Source organism: Chiloscyllium plagiosum, chromosome 1 (genome assembly GCF_004010195.1).
Source record: "Chiloscyllium plagiosum isolate BGI_BamShark_2017 chromosome 1, ASM401019v2, whole genome shotgun sequence".
Taxonomy (NCBI): domain Eukaryota; kingdom Metazoa; phylum Chordata; class Chondrichthyes; order Orectolobiformes; family Hemiscylliidae; genus Chiloscyllium; species Chiloscyllium plagiosum.
This window is the reverse complement of record NC_057710.1, coordinates 108,124,702-108,146,546: the sequence shown is the minus strand read 5'-3', so window position 1 is coordinate 108,146,546 and position 21,845 is coordinate 108,124,702. Positions and strand designations below refer to the sequence as shown.

At 39.8% G+C, this 21,845-nt stretch overlaps 1 protein-coding gene across 2 annotated transcripts in view; it reads right to left on the bottom strand.

The window, feature by feature from the left end:
* Window positions 1–21,845, bottom strand: part of dhx15 (DEAH (Asp-Glu-Ala-His) box helicase 15) — a 103,789-nt gene that overhangs the window by 43,356 nt on the left and 38,588 nt on the right. For both annotated transcript variants that reach the window (XM_043693906.1, XM_043693916.1), the window contains exons 3-5: window positions 21,129–21,322; window positions 19,401–19,560; window positions 15,427–15,645 (exon numbers count right to left, since the gene is read on the bottom strand). In XM_043693906.1, the coding sequence (XP_043549841.1) occupies window positions 15,427–15,645; window positions 19,401–19,560; window positions 21,129–21,322 (573 nt within the window). The remainder of the gene's footprint in view (window positions 1–15,426; window positions 15,646–19,400; window positions 19,561–21,128; window positions 21,323–21,845) is intronic.

Here is a 21,845-nt window from a genome sequence, read left to right as displayed (position 1 = left end):
TAAGATCAACAAGACCTTGCCTAGTTTAGTGCTTTTCAATCATAAGATGAGCTTTCACAAAAACAAAAGAGGTCTTGAACTTACACAAGGCTACCTAAATATCATGGAATTAGACTGCTAAAAAAAAAATGAGGGAGACTTTATCCTGGTTAGCATAATTATCCTTCCAATTGCACATCAACCTCCATCACAAACTAAGTCAATGGTGCTGTTTACCTATTGGCTAGAAGAATCCAGTTATCCAGTATCAGTCCAATTGCGTCAAAACACAAAAGTTTTTCAATAAAATTAAAGTTGTTTGCCAGCAACATAAATAATTATCGTGCTCATTTGAGAGCATCAAAAGCAGTGAAGTCACTCTTAAAAATCTACTTAAGCATCATCAGCACTTGGAGAGGTCATGACACTCAAATGCATAACTGGCAGAGAAAACAAATCATCTACCAGGTTCTTCTATACCACAGAGAATAATAAAGAGCAAAACTGAACCACACAATCCAGAATGGCATCAATATTGATTCTTGTAAGCCGACACAGCTCGGAGTGTATTACAATTGGCTTCAGTACTGCAGTGTTATGAAGGAGTCAGAGTAACTCCCACACCTGGCCACTGCGCAGCGACACCTGCTGGAAGATCTAAGTGTGATGTTGAACAAGGATAGATTCAAGCTCAGCTGTGACCCATCTGCCAACACTCTCCACTGAAGCCTGCACACACAGAATGCTCATTCAGGTGAGGAACAAGAGGACTAACTGTGCCCATGGCACTTTACATCAACATTAGTCACTGCACTTGACAAGAAAGAGAGAACAGGATAATGGTCAGGGAAGAAATCATGAATCATCAGTTCAAATCTGATGACTGAATTCAGGACACTAACTGTCAAAGATATGGAGATTGTGCCTGAATTCAAAAGCCTTGTAAATCAATGATGACAGGATTTGAGGCAAAGCAACACTAATTTTTCCCCTCCCTGTCAGGTTCATTCAATGAGGATTATTACAATAGAATGCATTTAAACTGCATCTTATTTTGTCAACCTCATTTCAAAACACTTCAGGCAATTAACCACTTTCAGAGTGGCATAAATAGCAACTGTACAAATTAATCCTCAGAAAGATGAGGTGTGTTCAACTACAAATACACTATTTAAGCTCCAAAGATGTGGACTTAAATTTGCACAGAATTTCTGTTCCGATCTCAAAAACTGTGCTGAAGTGTGTACAGATTCAGCTGCTGAGCCAAATATTAGCCGTCATGAAAATTAGATAAAACAATACTGAAGATGTGAAACACAAACAAATTGCTGTAGAAACTCAGCACATTTGACAGGATTGGTGGACAGAAGGCAGAGTGATGTTTTGAGTCCCATAGCCCTCCTTCAGAACTGAATATAACTAGAAAATAGTGGCGTATCCACTGAAGAGGTGGGGAGGGGGAGAGAGAGAGAGAGAGAGAGAGAGAGAGAGAGAGAGAGAGAGAGAGAGAGAGACAGACAGACAGAGACAGACAGAGAGACACACAGACAGAGAGACAGAGACACACACACACACAGACACAGACAGTTCACAGACAAAGGGATAGATGATGGTAAACCAGGGAAAGAGAAAAGCTGATAATAGGGACTATATGACAATGCTAAAAAAAAAGCCTGTACCATGACAGGGCCTGGCTGCGGCAAGTGGCTCAACGAGGGCTTATATTCTAAAATTATTGAACTTGAAATTGACCCTGAAGACAGCAGGGTCCCCAAAAGGACAATGAGTAGCTGTTTTTCCAGCTTCTGTTGAGACTCACTGGAGCACTGCAGAAAGGCTGAGACAGAGATGTAGGCCAGGGAACTGAAGTGCATGGTCAGTTCTATGGACAGAACATTGGTGTTCCTCAAAAGTGGTCAACTCAATGTGGAGACCACCACATTGTGAGCAACAAATACAGTTGACTAGATAGAGTGAAGAGCAGGTCTTCAACTGGAAGATGTGCCTGGAAGCTTATGTAATGAGGTGGGAGGAGGTTGAAAGGCAAATGTTGCACCATCTGCAATTGCATGGGAAGGTGTAATGGGGTGTGGAGTGGTCTTGCAAAAGCATTTAATGAAGCATTCAGAATCCTATGCTTTATCATTAGGGACACAGTACAAAACAAGAAAGATAATTAAGCCTGTATAAAACACTTACTCAGCATTGCAGACTGCGTGTCACACTTTTGTACGGATGTGAAAGCATTAGAAAGGGTAAAGTCAAATTAACAAGAATGGTTCCAACAACGAGAAACTTCAGTTATGTAAATATATTGAAGAAACTGGGACTGTTTACTTTAGAGACAGTTGAGAGGACATATGTTAACAGTAATTCAAAATCCTGAGGGGACTGGATAAAGTACTTAAGGAGAAACCCTTCTCATTTGAGAATTGGGTGGCATGAAATTAATTTTTTCTTAAAAAAACGCAGCAAGTAGTCAAGACCTCAAAGGTACAGCCCGAGTGTGTGGTGGAGCTGGGTTCAAGTGAGGGATTCAAAAGGGAACTTGATTATTATTTAAAATGGAACAATGTGCAGAACTATGAAAAGGCAGGGAAGTGGCACTTGCTGAAGTGCTTCTTCAGAGAGTTAGCACAGACATGATGGGTCAAATAACCGCCTCCTGTACGGTGTTGTTACTACTGTATGAGCTCTATTGCACTGGACAATAGCCAATCTAAAATAGCATTTTCCCCAGTTGCTTTCTCAATTTACTCTTTTAGAAAACTGCATTATGCATTCCATAAACTTGTCCTCCAAGCCACTTTTAGGAGAAAGTGAGGACTGCAGATGCTGGAGATCAGAGCTGAAAATGTGTTGCTGGAAAAGCGCAGGTCAGGCAGCATCCTGCCTGACCTGCTGCGCTTTCCCAGCAACACATTTTCAGCTCCAAGCCACTTTTACCAATCTGGTTAGCCCAGCCTATAATAAGAATTATTGTATTACCCTCATTCTAAATGTTCCTTTAATTTCTTGACACCTACCATGCCCAATTCTTTGATTACCATTGGGGAGGGCCTATAAATTACACCCACCGCTGTGTTCTGCCTTTTCTCACTTCAGAATGATTTTAACATCCTGCTTTTTTGGGCTAAAATCCTTTTTTTTCCTGATGGAAATAGTAATAGACTGACCACATCTTTTCTGTAATTAGGTTAGCCTACATCGCAACCTTGTTTACCATGTAGCTATCTATCTGTGTGATGGCTACTAGACCAAACCTTAGTGGTATTCTTGTCAGTAATTTGTCTTGTTTGTTACAAATGCTTTGCAAATGAAGTCAAAGCAATTATGATTTTTAATGATTTATTACATTACCTCAGAGGAAACCTTCATCAATAAAATGTTTTACTGTTATATTAAACAATATCAATTTTAAAACCCTATATTTAACCTTTATTTCATAAAGCCAACAGGTACATATGGCAAATGTTTCCCTCAATTAGAATTTGCATATGGAAATGAGCCTTTGCAGTATAAACAGTTGGTTACACCTGCAAATAAATGAAGTCTACTTTCAAGGTTGGCTGCATAAATTAAGAAATATTTGCACATAGAATTGGGTAAGTAATTTAAATTAGTCCAAAAATAAGCAAACAAAGGGAGTGACATAAAACACAGGTTGTGTTTTATGCACTGGAGGTCAACAAAGACTAAAAGAATGCAAAGTAATTGAGTTTATAAAAAACGTGCAAGTAAAACCGAGGAGGTGGACAGGGTACAGCATGTGGCCCAAGTAAGCATTCTTTATATAAATGTACAGCACAAAGAACAAACTGAACAGATTACAATCACAAACCTGACTTAAAGGTATGACAACATTAACTGTTACTGAGTTTCATGTCTGCAAGGTGGTCAGGAATAATAATTAAATATACCAGATTAAAGAAGATGTGCAGGAAAATTGGGAAAATAGAAGAGGGCATGGACTAACATTAATTATTATGGGTAAAACCCTACTAATGCTTAATAAAATGATATAAATAAAACCTAAGCAAGTAGTAGGAAAACCCTTCTTTGGTAAGAAATAGAAAAAGGGTTTTAAGACTGTCAGAGGAGCTGTGCATAGGCTCCTCAGTGGCAGCTATGAAGTGGTAGGCCTAGATCAGTCACAGTTACAAAATGGCTGAATAGGCTTCAGGATCAAAATGATCTCTAGCTGCTTGAATGTAATTACAATTAATAATGCATAGAATTGTCAAATGATGCAGCACAATAGGAAGACACACAGCTTTCTGTGCTTTAGTACTTATACGTTGAATATCTTAGACCCCAAAAGTGAGGTCTTGCTCTCCTATTCTTTCCTCAAAGGTATGGAGGAATTTTTCTGAAGTATTTTTTCCAATTCCACCTTTCTACCCAAAGCTACTTTTTGTGGTGAGTAAAGAAATGTTTCCTCAGACACCATCTCCAGTTCCTTTGTCCATCATCTCAAATCCTTATCTGATCACCTTACTGCCACTGGAAAGTTCATCCCAATTTACTGTCCTGAAACTATTCATGACTGTGAATACCTCTCCGAATCTCGTCTCATTTTCTTTTCTTGCTTTAAGAGGAGCTGTCCCAGGTTTTCCTATCTTTCCATGAAACTTAAGATCCTCATCATTGATTCTATCCTGGTAAATCTCTTCTGCAGAAAATGAAATGCACAAACCTTTCCTCAGATGCTGAAACATTCAACAGTATCACTAATTCCCACACTACCATCCCTGGGGGCCTACCATTGAATGAAAACTTAACAAGGCTAATGATATAAATACTATGGCTCCAAAAGCCAACCAGAGGCAGGAACTGTGCAGCTCCCGACTCCTCCAAGCCTGTCCACTATCTGTAATTCACATGTTACAACACTTGATGGAATTTTCCTGACTTGACGAGATAATTGCAGCTCCAACAACACAAAGCAGCTTGATACCATCCGGGACAACACTGCCTGCATGACATCCACATTCCCTCCCTCCATCACCAACGTTCAGTAGCAGCGGTGTATACTATCTACAAATGCACTACAGAAATTCAACAAAACCCCTTGAACAGCACCTTCTAAACACAAAACTATCATCTAGAAGCAGATACATTGAAACACTACCATCTGCATGTTCCCTTCTATGCCACTCACCATCCTGTCTTCAAAACAGATCAACCTTCTTTTGGAGCCACAGGGACAGAAGTTTGGAATTCCCTCCCTAAAGGCACTGAGAAATCTAGCTATAGCAAATGGACTTTCAAGAAAGCAGCTCACAACAACCTTCTCAAGGCAATTAGAGATGGATAATAAATGCTGGCCCAGCCAACAACGTCCACATTCCATGAATGATTAAAAACAAACTATTCCAACTAAGGTATAAACTCATACTTCATGAGACTAAATGCAACTTCCCTACTTTTGTTCTCTGTATCCCTTTGTAAAGAGAACTTTGACAGGTGCTTTTGTCACAACCATGTCAACTTGCCCTGCTAACTTCAAATGGTGTGTACACAAGTCTTCATGTCTCCATTTCCACATCCACCTTAAAACTGCACCTTTTATCTTTATATGTAGACTTTTCTCATTCCTTCTATCTAAATGAATTGCTTCACATGTTCCTGCATTAAACTTCATATGCAAGGGTCAGTGTCAATTTCACCCAAGCTTGCTTAGTTGACATTTCCCAGTTTTAAGATAACCTTAAATTTTAAAGTTATGCCCCATATACCAAAAACCCAGCTTATTTATCTAACTTACAATCAGCAGTGGGCTTAACACTGGAGGAAGGCTAATTTTAACAGTATTAGGCAAGAACTTTCAGAAGCTGATTGGGCGCAAATGTTCGCAGGTAAAGGGACAGCTAGAAAATGGGAAGCCTTCAAAAATGAGACAGAGAATCCAGAGACAGTATATTCCTGTTAGGGTGAAAGGAAAGGCTGGTAAGTAAAGGAAATGCTGGATGACTGAAGAAATTGAGGGTTTGGTTAAGAAAAAAGAAGCACATCAGGTATAAACAGGATAGATCGAGTGAATCCCCAGAAGAGTATAAAGGAAGTAGGGGTATACTTAAAAGAGAAATCAGGAGGGCAAAAAGGGGATATGAGATAGTTTTGGTAAATAGAGCTAAGGAGAATCCAAAGGGTTTTTACAAATACATTAAGGACAAAAGGGTAACTAGCGAGAGAATAGGGTCCCTCAAAGATCAGCAAGGCGCCCTTTGTACGGTGCCGCAGGAGATACTAAATGAGTATTGTTCATCAATGTTTACCGTGGAAAAGGACGTGGAAGATATAAAATATGGAGAAATAGATAGCGACATCTTGAAAATGTTCGTATTACAGAGGAGGAAGTGCTGGATGTCTTGAAATACATAAATGTAGATAAATCCCCAGGACCTGATCAGGTGTACCCTAGAACTCTGTGGGAAGCTAGGGAAGTGATTGCTGGGCCTCTTGCTGAGATATTTGCATCATCGGTAGTCACAGGTGAGGTGCCAGAAGACAGGACGTTGGCTAACTGTTTAAAAAGGGTGGTAAGGACAAGCCAGGGAATTATTGACCAGTGAGCTTGACGTCGGTGATGGGCAAGTTGTTGGAGGGAATCCTGAAGGACAGGATGTACATGTATTTGGAAAGGTAAGGAATGATTAGGGATAGTCAACACGGCTTTATGCGTGGGAAGTCACAGGTGAGGTGCCAGAAGACAGGGCGTTGGCTAACGTGGTGCCACTGTTTAAAAAGGGTGGTAAGGACAAGCCAGGGAATTATTGACTAGTGAGCTTGACGTCGGTGGTGGGCAAGTTGTTGGAGGGAATCCTGAAGGACAGGATGTACATGTATTTGGAAAGGTAAGGAATGATTAGGGATAGTCAACACGGCTTTATGCGTGGGAAATCATGTCTCACAAACTTCATTGAGTTTTTCGAAGTAATTGAGGATTGATGAGGGCAGAGCGGTAGACGTGATCTATATGGACTTCAGTAAGGCGCTCGGCAAAGTTCCTCATGGGAGACTGGTTAGCAAGGTTAGATCTCATGGAATACAGGGAGAAGTAACCATTTGGATACAGAACTGGCTCAAAGATAAAAGGCAAAGGGTGGTGGAGGGTTGTTTTTCAGACTGGAGGCCTGTGACCAACGGAGTGCCATAAGGATCGGTGTTGGATGCACTACTTTTCATTATTTGTATAAATGATTTGGATGTGAGCATGAGAGGTACAGTTAGTAAGGTTGCAGATGACACCAGAATTGGATATAGTGGTCAGCGAAGGTGGTTATCTCAGATTACAACAGGATCTTGATCAGATGGGCCAATGGGATGAGGAGTGGCAGATGGAATTTAATTTAGATAAATGTGGGGTGCTGCATTTTGGGAAAGCAAATCTTAGCAGGACTTATACACTTAATGGTAAGGTCCTAGGAAGTGTTGCTGAACAAAGCGACCTTGCAGTGAAGGTTCATAGCTCCTTGAAAGTGGAGTCACAGGTAGATAGGATCGTGAAGAATGCGTTTGGTATGCTTTCCTTTATCAGTCAGAGTATTGAGTACAGGAGTTGGGAGGTCATGTTGCGGCTGTACAGGACATTGGTTAAGCCACATTTGGAATATTGCATGCAATTCTGGTCTCCTTCCTATCAGAAGGATGTTGTGAAATTTGGAAGGGTTCAGAAAAGATTTACAAGGATGTTGCCGGGGGTGAGGATTTGAGCTATAAGGAGGGGTTGAACAGGCTGGGGCTGTTTTCCCTGAAGCGTCGGAGGCTGACGGGTGACCTTATAGAGGTTTATAAAATTATGAGGGGCATGGATAGGATAAATAGACAAAGTCTTTTCCCTGGGGTGGGCAAGTTCAGAACTAGAGTGCATAGGTTTAGGGTGAGGGGGGGAAAGATATAAGAGAGACCCAAGGGTCCATCTTTTCACGCAGAGGGTGGTGTGTGGGGAATGGACAGCCAGAGCAAGTGGTGGAGGCTAGTACAATTGCAACATTTAAAAGGCATCTGGATGGGTATATGAATAGGAAGGTTTTACAGGGATATGGGACAGGTGAGACTAGATTGAGTTGGGATATCTGGTCGGCATGGACAAGTTGGACCGAAGGGTCTGTTTCCGTGTTGTCCATCTCCATGACTCTAATTAGAAATTCTGTGGTGAGTAACTCACCTCCAGTCTCTCAAAAGCACCTATCTACAAGGCACAAGCCATGAATGTAATGGAATACTCTCCACCTGTTTGCGTAGTTCTAAAAACACTTAAAATGCTTGACACAATCCAGTACAAAAGCAGCCCAGTTGATTTGCAACCCATTCCACACTACTGACAGGACATTGCAGAGCCCATAACCTTGGTTCTATTCGTTTTGCTCAGCTACATTTTGATCATCAGATGGAATAAATAGAAATAGCTGATGATCACTGGTGATAGTAGGGCCCTCAGCAGGATCGACTTTGCTCTTCTGGCTGAATATAGTGAGTGATAGAGAATTTGATTTGGATGAAGTCTGTTACAAATTTATGAGCAGGTAATAGTAGGAAGACAAAAGTAGAGACACTCTATTGGGTCATATCATGCTTCAACACCAAGTTAGTTCCATAAATACCTGGGGCAAACATGCAATTATCACCATATACTCTGGAGAGAGCCTGGAAATCATAATTCACATTGATGGAAGAAAGATGAAGTCAGTTTCAATTTATCCAGTTGCACTTTATAAAACTCTGGAGTTGGCGATGAGGAAGTGCGCAGCCCAAGGGCAGTTAAAAATATATTTTATAGTAATTCACAGAGAACATCAGGCTTTTCCTAATACCTGGAGACTTGGTTATTTCAAATCCCCAAGTAATTTTATAAAATACAGTTCTTTTAACACTGCAATAACCAAGATGATGAAACTATAAAACTTCTAGTTTTCTTCAGACATTTCTCTCCCTTGAGAAAAGGTCTTCCTGAAAATGATTAATATTTGAAGCTTAATTAGGACAGAATGACAATCACAGCTGCAGTGAAGTTCCAGAAGAAAGTTATCTTCATTCTAACAGGCTACAAATTAATAGGACTTAGCTAACACAACCTTAATCTCTCTGGTACCAAAAATAGGAAATCGACTTTCTAGTTAGATCGTGCAATAGTATGTCAAAGTTAGTCTTTTGAAATTAACATATGGGCTAAATGAAGCAATAACTTCTGTTAATGGAATATTGAATATTGACAATTAAATATGAAATATAAATCTTAATACTGCACATCCGAGTGCCTGATGGAACATCCATCCTAGTTTACAACATGCTTATTTAAAAACAACAGAACAGGTCGAAATTGATTGTGTGACAGTCCAAGAATACAACACCAGAATTCTAGCCTATAAATTAAGGATCAAAACATGAGGGAGCTACCATCTTCCATGATACTAAGATATGCATGACGTTCATGAAGTTACAAGATGTAGCTTTGTCAAATTTGCACCCAAATATTGCAATCTTCACAGTCCTGAAGGGTTACACCTGAAATGCCAACTTCTCCACCTCCTGATGCTGCCTGGCTTCTTCTAGCCTCCTGCTTTGCACTATAAGGATAGTTTTTACACAACACCTCACATAAGAATATCCAACATCCGAAATGATACAGCATCCTCCTCACAGAACATTTTTTGGCATTAGATTTCAGAACTGATTGTTCCGTTCTTGGTAAGCATGAGGTACGAAGTGTGAATAGAACATATGTTATGTGTTATTTCCACCTCCTGAGGACATAACTAATTTGTTTCACTGTAGCGAAATTCCCAGGGCAGTAATGCCATGAAATTTATTAGAACTTGTATTTATACAGCAGCTTTAAAATAAAACATCACCGGGTACTTAACAGGAGTGTTATTAAACAAAGTAACACTCTGAATTGCATACGGAAACAACGGGGCAAAAGACTGACAGCTTGATCAGAGACAGTTTTTCAATAGTGTCTAAAGACATGAAATCCAAGGGAAATACACTGGAGTTCGGGAAGGATGTCCTGGGACTGCCACTCAGGCAACTGACAGCACGGCCACTAATGGCAGAACAATTAAAATCATGGATGCTCGAGAGGCCAGAGCGAGAGAAGTGAAGATATTTCAAAGGCTGAGCGAGATCTCCAAAACAGGGAAGAGCTCAGTTCAAAAGATGAGAAATATGAAATGGAGAGCCAGGAAAAGGCCAGTGAAGTAGGGACTGAGAGTGAATGATATCCAGTACAAGAGGAAATGGGGCAGAGATTTAGATAACCTCAAGTTTATAGAATAGAGATTAGACAGCGTATATTACAGCACTCTGATCTAAAACTAAGGAGGAAGGATGGTTTCAGCAGGTTTTCTCGTTTTGACTGTGCATGTGAATATACCATGGTTTCCCAACAGACCTACCATGGCAACAGCAAGCTTACGGTTGAACGTTTTACCTCAGAACTCACGGTTGCTCACAATCTGTTTTATTATTCATTTATGGGATGTGGGCAGCACAGACTGGGCCAACATTTATGACCCAGCCCAAGAATCAACTACATTGCTGCGGGTCTGAAGTCACATGTAAGCCAGTCTAGGTAAGGATGGCAGGTTCCTTCCCTCAAGGATGTTAGTGAACCGGATGGATTTTTCCAACAAACAGCAATGCATTCATGGTAATTTGGCTCTTAATTCAAGACTTCTATTGAATTCAAATTTGAGCCTCGCTCTCCAGAACATTACTAGCGTCTCTGGATTAACAGACCAGTGATAATATCACTAGGCCATCACTTCCCCTCAGCTAGCAGCCATGGAGAGAGACGAGTTGGTGGCATGGAAGCAGAGTTTGTGGCAGGTAGTAAAACAATGGTGTCAGTCTTGCCACTATTGATTTGGATAACGTTTCTGCTCAGTCAGTACTGGAGGCTTTCTAAATAGCCCAACAATTTAAAGACAATGGAACACAGATATGATTGGGTATTGTCAGCATACATGCAAAAACTGACAGGTTTGAAAGACATGGGCAAGGGACAGCACGTCAATTACAAAGGGTCGAAGCACACGTTGTTGGGAGACACCAGAGGTAACTGCAGGAATAGGAAAGGAAGCCACTGATGGAGATTTTGGAGCTAAATTAGATATGGACAAAACCAGAGGAGTGCACTTCAGCCGAACTGCGTAGCACTGGGAATGTGCCCTGTACAAGTGAAGCACGTCATGTCCCTACTTTTGATTCAATTCTCTTCATAATACACAATAACATTCTTTCGCTTCCCCAAATAGTTACTTACTTGCATAATGAATTGGCCATGCTAAATTACCTATAGTGTTCAAGGACAAGTAGGTTAGGTGCATTAGTCATGGAAAATGTAGGGTTATAGGGCAGGAGGATGGGTCTAGGTGAGATGCTCTTCAAAGAGTCGGTGTGGACTTGTTGGGCCTGTTTCTACATTGTAGGGACTCTAGGTCTAAAAACAAACTAAATAACGGTTTGCAGCTTGTGTATGAGGACATCCAGATCGCACTGCATTTCAAGGCTCTGCAACCTCTTACTACTCAGCTTAAAACAAAATCACAAAAAAAAACTGGAGAGCAGAGGTGCACAGTAATGAAGAGGTGACTGATAATTAAAATGTGACAGGTCGGGATTACAAATATAGAGTGAAACAGAATTTAGAATCTGATCAAGTAATAATGGTGACAAGTCAAAACTTAAGGCTCTTTAGGTGAATGCAGCACTTGACTTACTATGATTAGATAGATATTACATTGATGTGACTGCAGTGTGACCTAAACTCAACATTTCAAGGTATGCAGCATTCCAGAAAAATAGGCAAAAGGAGGTGGGGTAAGCTTTGTTAAAAACAAAAGTTATCGCAGTGGTGCAGAATAATGATTAAGGTACAAAGATTCACAATATGGAATCAGCTGGGTGGAAATAAGCAAAAACAAAGTCACGGGTAGTGTCTCTGGGCCCTCAAAGAGCTTCCTCACTACAGGACAATATACATTAGAGGAAATAATGTAGTGCCTTTCTTACACATTCCAACTGTTATGGGTGATTTTAATCTGCATATTGACTAATCAGATGGACAAGGGTTAACATGAAAAACACGTCTGTAGAGTGCATCAAGGATTGGTTCTTACATTGTAGAACCTACCTAAATTTAGGCTATTTTAGAACGAGTGAGACCATAAAGTTTTGGAGCCAAATTAAGCCATTCAACCTATCAAGTCTGCTTCACCATTTGATCACGACTATGTTTCTCAACCCCATTCTCCTGCTTTCCTCTTGTAGTAACACATAATGAAGGAGGATTAATAAGAGATCGCGCATTAAAGATCCTCTAAGGATCAGAAATCACAACATGGTAGGACATTCAAATTCAGTTTAAAAGGAGAGCAACTTGGGTCTCAAACCAGTGTCATCAACTTAAATTAATACAATTACAGGGATCTAAAGAAAGTGTCATCTAAAGTGGGCTAGGAAAATAGACAAAGGGGTCAGTCAGTGGATGAGCAGTGGCAAACATTTAAGCAAATATTCCAAAACAGCAAAAGTTTATTCTGGTCAAAAAGAAGAATTTGAAGATCAGGTTAACAAAAGGCAGTCAAAAAGAGCATTCAATCAAAAACGCAAGTGTACAAAGTAATGAAAACTAACGGTAGGCCAGAGGACTGAGAATCGTTTAGTCATCGACTACTGGTTTCTAAAAGGCTAAAGAGGGAGAAAAAAAGAATACAAAAGTAAATCGGCAAGAAATATACAAACAGCAAGATCTGCTATGGGTGTATTAAAAAAAGTCGAGAGTGTTGAGGTCGGACCCTTGGAGGATGTAACTGAGGGATTAATAACAGGGAACAGTGAAATGGCAAATAATTTAAACTAATATTTTGCAAAGGTCTTTATGGTGAAGGATGCAATAAACATTGCAAAGCATCAAATAAGCAAGGAACTAACGGGAGGAAAGATCTAGTAACAATCTCTACCACATGGTACAAAGTAATTGACAAACTAATGGAACTAAGCATGAACAATTCACAAGGGTTTTAAAGGAGGTGGCTTTGGTCAAAATATTCCAGTGCTCGCTGGATTCCGGAGCACCACCAACACGACACCCCTATTCCGAGAAATAAGACAGAAAGCAGGGAACTATGAATCCATTAGTCTAGCATGTGTTCTAGCTGGGTTGATAACAGGAAACCTGTAGATCTAGGTTATTTGGACTTTGAGGTATTCAATAAAGGTGCCATATATAAGATTACTGACCAAAGGAGGGGGCTCAGGGCCCTGTGGTAACTGATTAGCACAAATTGAATATTAGCTAACACAAAGATAAAATCTTCAGGTTGGAAAAATGAAACCAGTAGAGTACCACAAAGATAAGCCCTTCTGCCTCAATTATTTGCCATCTATATTAATGTTCCCCACCACCGCCACCCCCCCTCCACAAGAGTGGCTAGCAGTGAATTCAGTGACTGTAATGCCACGGACAATGATTAGAACATATCTTGTTGGTCTTGTGTACCTGTCTTATGTGGTGAAAATATTAGCTGTGACTTGTCAGCCCAAGCCTGGATAAGGGTCTTAGTGCTCTAGGACATGAATTGCTTCAGTATCTGAGAAGTCATGAATGCTGCTGAACATTGTACAATTATCAGTGAACATTCCCATTTCTCATTTTCTAATGGAGGGAAGATCATTAACGAAGGTGGTCGGACCTAGGATACTACAGAGGAACTTTTGCAAAAATGACCTGGAGCAGAGATGACCAACCTCCAACAACCACAACCATCTTCCTATGTATCAGTTATGATTCTAACAGCAGAGTAACCCCTGTTACTTAGTGATTCCAGTTTTGCTAGGGTTTGTCACATCACCTCTGGAACTTAACCTTTTATCAATATTCGAATTAAGGTTATAATAAGATCAAGAGCTGAATGGCCCTGGTGGAACCCAGACCGAGTATCACGGAACAGGTGCTGCATGATAGCACTGCTGACGACAACTTCCATTACTTTACTGATGTTGGAGTGTAGAATGATGGGACAATAACTGGTCGGGTTGGATTTGTCCTGCATTTTATGTACCGGACATACCTAGGCAATTTTCCACTATGACGGGTAGATGCCACTGTTGTAATGGTACTGGAAGAGCTTGGTTAGAGGAGCAAGTCCTGAAGCACAAGTCTTCAGTTCAACTGCTGGAAGTTGTCAGGGCCCATAGCTTTTGATATTGCGTGGAGTGAATCAAGTTGGCTGTAGACTGGCATTTTGTGATGCTAATGACCACTGCAGCAAGGTGAGACAGATCATCCATTAGGTACTTCTAGCTGAAGATTACTGCAAATGATTCGGCCTGAAACTTTTACACAAATGGGATGGCACGGTGACTCAGTGGTTGGCACTGCCGCCCACAGCACCAGGGAACTGGGTTCGTTTCCAGCCTCGGGCGACCGTCTGCGTGGAGTTTGCACTTCTCTTTGTGTCTGCATGAGGTTCCTCCAGGTGCTCCAGTTTCCACAACAGTCCAAAGATGTGCAGGTTAGATGAATTGGCCATGCTAAATTGCCCACAGTGATCAGGGATGTGTAGGCTAGGTGCATTAGTTAGGCTTAAATATAAAATAGGGTCAGGGAGTGGGTCTGGGTGGACTTGTTGGACTGACGGACCTGTTTCCACACTGTAGGGATTTTATGATTCTTTAAAGGTCTGTTGGACTCTCCCAAGGATTTCCTACTTGTCTTTGTGTCATCAGCAGAATTGGCAACTTTATCTTCTGTCCCTTCATCCGCATCTTTTATATAAATTGCAAATGATCAATGTGGCACACCACTCATTACATTATGCCAATCAGAAAAAGATTTTCATTTATGCCCTCTCCGCTACAGCCAACCTTCTACCCATGTGAATATGCTGTCAGCTACATCATGAGTTTTTAATTTCCACAATAACCTTCCGTGTTGCGTTTTATTAAATGTGCATGGAAATGGAAGTACAGCACACTCACTGGTTCTTTCTTATCCACAGCATGTGTTACTTCCTCAATTAACTCCAATGGATTTCTTAAAATTTATTTCCTTTTCACAAACCATCTGATTACTGAATCCGATTATTTTGAATTTATGCAAAAGTCCTGGAATAAATTCTTTAATATTAACTTCCAAACTTTTCCCTGACTGACATTAAGCTGACTCGTTCATCATCTCAGCTACCTTTGCTTAACTGACTTTGCCAGTCTTTACATAGATTAAAATATCCCATGATTATTGCTGTGCCTTTCTGTCAAGCTTCCCACCGTTTCTTCCTTCATGGTCCACCTTATTTTGAAGTTCATTTTAGTTACCTGGGCACCACTTCCAAACCATTTATACCTTTGTGACTTCTCATGCCTATCCAAATAGTTTGCACACACCCTGGTTTCCTGACACAATTCAATTTTGAAATGCAAATAAATCTCAATTCTTACCTCCTGACCTGTGAGGAAAAGCAGAACATCTCCCTCCTCTTCTTCACACATATGGATTTGAATTACTGTTCGAATCGCTGACTCTAGATAATCCCTCTCCGGTTCTGGGGTATAGAATATTTCTACAGGATGTGTACGGCCAGGAATGGTAAGCAGTGGGCAGCTATCAAAGTAGACCTGAAACTTGCCTGCATCAAGTGTAGCACTCATGATGATAATCTGAAAGAAAGTGTACAATTTAGTCTCAATTCATATTATAAAAGACAACCATTAAAATTTGCAAAATATAAAAATGTCTCATGGAAGCAATCTATTATCAAATGAAGAATTGTAAAGCTGTGAAATTAAACATTAGCACTGAACATAAAAAAAAGCTTTCAGGTTTCTCAGTTTAAACCACCTTCAAGAATAGAATAACCAAACCACTCAGCATGAAGCAGGACTGTGCATCTAATATAGAGACTTATTTATCACTTGGTAAAATACAGCAACTGACTACTTGCTAGAATTTAACAGCTGCTAAGTAATAATTCATCAGGAACACAAGAGGTTGTCATTCATCAGATTGAAACTAGAACCCTGAACAGCAAGACTTTTAAACGAATGTCATCTGAACCTTGTAGACAGTAGCACAATTTTGACATGATGATCGGTCAGACTGGTTTGTGAAAGTTTTATAAGGATTTACTTTGATCCATTGTATTATAGATCACCTGCACTTAAACTCTATATTTCATGGATTCAGTTTAGTAAATTTGCATTATTTTGATAAAGGTTCCTTTTGTCAATTACTCCACTTTTGAGACAGTACCACTTCCAAATAATCACCGTGAACTCAGACAAATGCATCTTGATAACATATTTGACCTTAAAAGGGTGTCACAATATTGCCACATCCGGCCTTTAACCCAATATCCACAAAAACACATTCCTAAAATAAATCATAAAGTCAAAGGATCAGAAATCTCAGGTAATTTACCCCTTCCACCTAAATCCAGGACATCATGGTCATTTGCAGAACCAGCAAAGAGGAAATGTTGAAATGTGACTAGTTGTTTTATTTACAGAAAATCTCAGGCTGTACATTCATTCAAAAGATCTATTTTGTTTAATTTTAGTTTCATCTTTTCCCTCATTGAAAAGGGCATATCTGTCCCACTGTAGAGGTTTTAGGGTTTCACATTAATTACATAATCAGAAGGTGTTTACAACTTCAGGCACGTGGTTCGCGGGTGGAAACAAAGTAAGTTTCACTTATTCTTCAATTGTAGCGAAATTAACATTGGATTTGATATGCAATGGTTTAAGTGTTTTTAACCGAACACAATACTTTAAAAAACCTGACGATTAATCAAAAGTAAAAGCCAATATCCACACACTGTTTGAAGGACAGACACACAAAAGTGACCCAAGGCGGCAAAATGAGCTGATTTGAACAAAATACTGATTCCAACAGCACAGTCAGAAAGTCAAATTCTGTAGCAGTTTGCACAATGATTCACTTGAGACAGACTTATCACATATCCTTTTTTTGGTTAACTTGCAGAATGTGAAAATTGCTATCTGGGCCTGAGGGGGTGGCCAACAGCCATCGGGAACAGCTACAGGCTATTTAGTGTAGGTAGAGGTAGGAAGTACCAAGTTTCTGACCCAGTGACAGTAAAGGAACAGCTATATACTTCCAAGTCAGAACACAGTGTGGCATGGAGGGGTTTAGGCATCTGCTGACTTTGCCCTTCTAAATGGAGGTGGTTAAGAGTTTGGAAGGTGAACTTCAGCAGAGCAATTGTGGATAGCATACATTGCCACTACTGAATACCTATCATGGAAAGACTGAATATATGTAGATGTGGTGCCAGATGGTTTTCAGGTAATGTAGTTATCCCCTAATGGCTTCAAACTTTGAATGCTGTTGAAGCTGCAGGCAAGTGCAAAGGATGCCTTTACATTCCTGATTTGTCCCCTTATGTAGCAGGCAGGGCTTGAGGAGTCAGGTGATGAGGGGATCAAGTCAAATATTCACATGCTTCATTTTTGAAACTTTCAGATGAATTCTTGACTAAAGGTAATGAGAGTAGAGAGAAATAACTCAACTTGGCCCAAAGAACAGAATTGGAATAGAATCTACATAAGGAAGATGGGCTTTTGTACAAGGGCAACTAGGGATGGTCAATAAATGCTGACCCAGCCAGCGATGCCCACATCCCATGAGAGAATTCCAAGAAAAACTTCTGTATGGGGGATTGATGAAGGAAGGGAAAGCGGAAATAGAAAGGTAGATAGAGCAAGATAAACTGTCACAACAGCCAGATGACCTGCCTAAATTGAGAAAACATTGCTGCATATACTAGAATAAAGGCAAAATACAGTCGATGTTGGAAATCTGAAACAAACAAAATGCTGGAGAAACACCAGGGTTCCAGTAGCATCCGCAAAGATAGAAAGAGTCAACTCCTCAAGTCGACACGACACCTTCTCAGAAATGAGCTCGAGGTCTCTCACTGGCAGAATATGACCAGTGATATCCCACAAAGGCTTGTACTTGGGCTTGTGCTTTAACTATTCATTAATGACATAAATGCAATAGAAAGTCACTTATCAAAATTTGGCATTATTAAAAATAAGCGACACTGTTGGCAGTGCGAAGCATAAAACTCTCTCACTCCCTTGTTAATTTAAGTGATTGGACAAACATGCAACAAATGGATTTGCAAGTAAGTACAGAAGGGCACATTCACTTTGGACCCAAAAATGATAAAATAGGGTATACCTGCTGAATGACAAAAGCTTAATTAAAAAGCGGAAGTCCTGGTACATAAATTGTTAAAATGTTACAAACAGATATAGAAAATAATTTAAAAAGCTAATGGAATGCTGTTTAAATCTAGAGCAACAGAATACAAGTGTGTAGAAGCCATGCGTCAGCTATGTAAAGGCCTGGTGAGACTCTACCTGCAGCACTGTGCACATTACTGGGCAGCACACCTCAGGAAAGATACACTGGCTTTGGGGCCAGCGCAGTGTACATTTGTTAGAATGATAACAGTTCTGCAAAGGTTAAATTTAGAGAAGGGATTACACCTACTCCAGCATTACCTGAAATTTAATCTGGGGTGATTTGATCAAACATTTCATGCTCTTAAGGGAAATAGCTTTTTTGCTGGTTGCAGCGTCTAGGAAGGGGGAATCGTCCAAAAACTTGGAGCGATACCTTTCTTTCTTCCCATAGCATCCTAGTTGTCAGAGGGCTAACACTGGATCAATCATAATGTAAGAATGGGGCAACAGCAGGAAGACTGATTCAGTATGGAGACTAGAATAAAATCACTGGCATTATCCAGCAATACACACTAGCCAACCAAACAAACTGGTTTCTCCTCTTAGGATGGAACTCTCCTCTTCAACTCGCAATTGATGATAGCAATTGTTATTTTTAAAACTGGGATTGACAGATTTTTGTTAACCACAGGTATCAAGGGATGTAGGGCAAAGATTAGCCATGACCTCATTAAAATAATGGAACTAGCTGGAGGGGCTAAATGACCTGCTCCTGTGTCCAGTCCTAAAAATACTGAATTTTGACCAAATGCTGAATCAAGACCAACTCTCTGCTCTCAGGTGAATGTAAAAGATTCAAAGCCTTATTAAAAGAAATGCAGGAAATTCTGGATGATAATACAGCTAATGTTCATCCCTCAACCAACATCACTTAAAGCAAAAATTATCTGGCAATGCACTGCACTGCCATTTCCAAATGTGCCCATAGTCTTTTCCTTACATATTAGCAGTTGCACGTTTGTAAAGCACTTTGAGATGTTCAGAGATTTTATTTAAAGGCATCTTCTTTCCTTAGTCTTCAGACTAAAGCATCACACCGTGGTTGGCAAATGATCAGTCAACAATTGTCTGAACTTAGGCCTCAGAAAAACAGATGCAATGTACAGAACCTTCATTTTCTTGGTCTAAAACATTACCTTCAAATCTGATCTTTGCTTCACAACTTCTTTTAATACACCCATAAGAATATCTGTTGCTAGTGTACGCTCGTGGGCCTCGTCAAGGATGATTACCCCATATCTCTCTAGTAGAGGGTCATTCATAGCTTCTCGAAGCAACATACCATCAGTCATGTACCTAGAAATAAAATTATACAACAGATCTCTCCTGGGTTAACTCTATACACAAAATTCTAGTAGCAATCCAGTGATATTACCAAACAAAGCAAATAATCATGACATACCACAGGTTTGCTTTTGAAAATTTGAAATCCACAGTTCTGCTAAGCAATTTGAGGTATTAGTAAAAGTCATGCTATGTATTAATCAAATAATGAAAATACTAAACTTAAATTTCACAATTCCAATTACGCAGCAGCCTGCAAATTTATCACACAGAGTTTCACTGCGTGTCTTGCTTTAATTTATGACGTACTCTGTTGAACTATTTAAAATAAGGATGCTGTGCTTCAGTTAGACAAAATACTGGTGAGAGAGACCACATCTAAAACACTATGTGGAGTTTTGGTCTTATTGAAGGGTGCGAATGCATCAACAATAGCTAAAAGGAGGTTTACTAGTTTGATATCTGGAATAAGTGGGTTGTCCTATGCCAAGAAATTGAACACACTCAGCTTGTTTACACTGGAACTTAGAAAAGTAAGGGGTGATGTGACTGAAGCGTATAAGATCCTGAACGGTCTTGCCAAGGTGGATGCAGAAAAAAAGTCTTCCTGTGGGTCAGTTCAGAACTAGGCGACACAGTTTTAAAAATAAGGAGAATGTTTCTTCTGAAGGTGACTTTGGAAACACTGCCACAGAATGTGGTAGACCTAGGAGTCATTGAATAATTTTAATGGCAGAGATAGATGCTTACTAAGCAAGGAAATCAAAGTTTAATTGGGGTTATTTGGGAAAGTGGAACTCAAAACAAACATCAGGCATGACCTTATTGAATGGCAGAGAAGGTTAAACGATCTTCTTCCATTCTAATTGTATACACTATGATCACATGCATTTCTCCATTTCATGATGCATACATCTAAGAACATTCACAATATTTCTACTCGTTTTTAATATTATGCCAGGATACTAGCTGGTATCCACAAAACAAATGGAGCAGTATGAATAGTCATTTACTAGAGTCTCAGAAGTCAACGGTATCAAGGCATTTTAAAATCATCTGAATTTCAGTGCATATATTTAAAGTGCAGCTATTAAATTTTACTAACAGCGCAACGACTTTCTTCCACTCTGGAAAAATCAATACCAAAGCCTGCTTAAGACTCAAAGACGTGATCATTACTATTGGCTACGGCACTCTATTGACCCTCCATTCATTGTAAATGAGACGGGAATGTACCTGTTCAAGCAGTAAGATAACAATGAGTGGGTATGGATACCAAAATGAAGAATGGGCATCAAATCTAATTTCAAGGTTCCTTCCGATTGAAAAAGGAAGGAAAAGAATTGTAATTAATTTCAATCAAACTATTCGGATATTTCATTGCACATCTCTGGGGAAGGTGTGATTTGAGTCTGTACCTTTTGGCCAAGAGTTAGGGACAGTATCTCTATGCCAAAGACCTTGAGCAAAGTATTATATAAAAACATCAGTAAAGTCGCTTTTATAGAAATATATTTACACATTGGAAATTTTAACAAATTTTGATTGTGATTACCATAAATAAAAGTTCAGACACTTACTTCAGACATGTTTTTGCACTGCTGCAGTCTTCAAATCTAATGGAGTAGCCAACCTCTTGGCCCAGCATCACATCCATCTCATCAGCTACTCGCTGAGCCACACTCATAGCAGCCACCCTCCTAGGTTGAGTACAGGCCACACCACGTTTGGGTCCCACCACTGCCCGCACATAATCAACACACCACTGGGGAATCTGTAAATCCATTCAACAGCCAGTCAGTTGCTTGAATCTTAAACAATGAGTATAATGTAAGCATCACACACATTAAACTTCATTAAGCACACTACTCTTTAAAGTGCTCTATAATTCCATATGTCAAAGCAACAGAAGCCAGAAACTCAAAAGAGGAGGATTAATTCACACCCAAACAAATGCTTTGTGTCTCCATTATGGAAACTGAAACATCTTTCCTCTCCGAAAATAGAAGAGTTTCTCCACCATTGTATCCTGTTTAAGAAGTATTTTGTTTATTATATGAAACAGGTTTGAATCGCTGCCATAAACTTAGCCAGCAGCATGTATTTTATCTTTGTAAATTACTGAATCCTGACTATAAACTGATACTATATAATACATGCCGGAGTTAGAGACTATAAGTCAAGAGATCATAAATTAATTTGCTGTACATTCAACTCAGGTTACCTCCCATTGCTAACAGACAGTCCTTTTCACGTCCCGTACGTTACGGTATGTTTCAGACAAAAAGTAACTATAT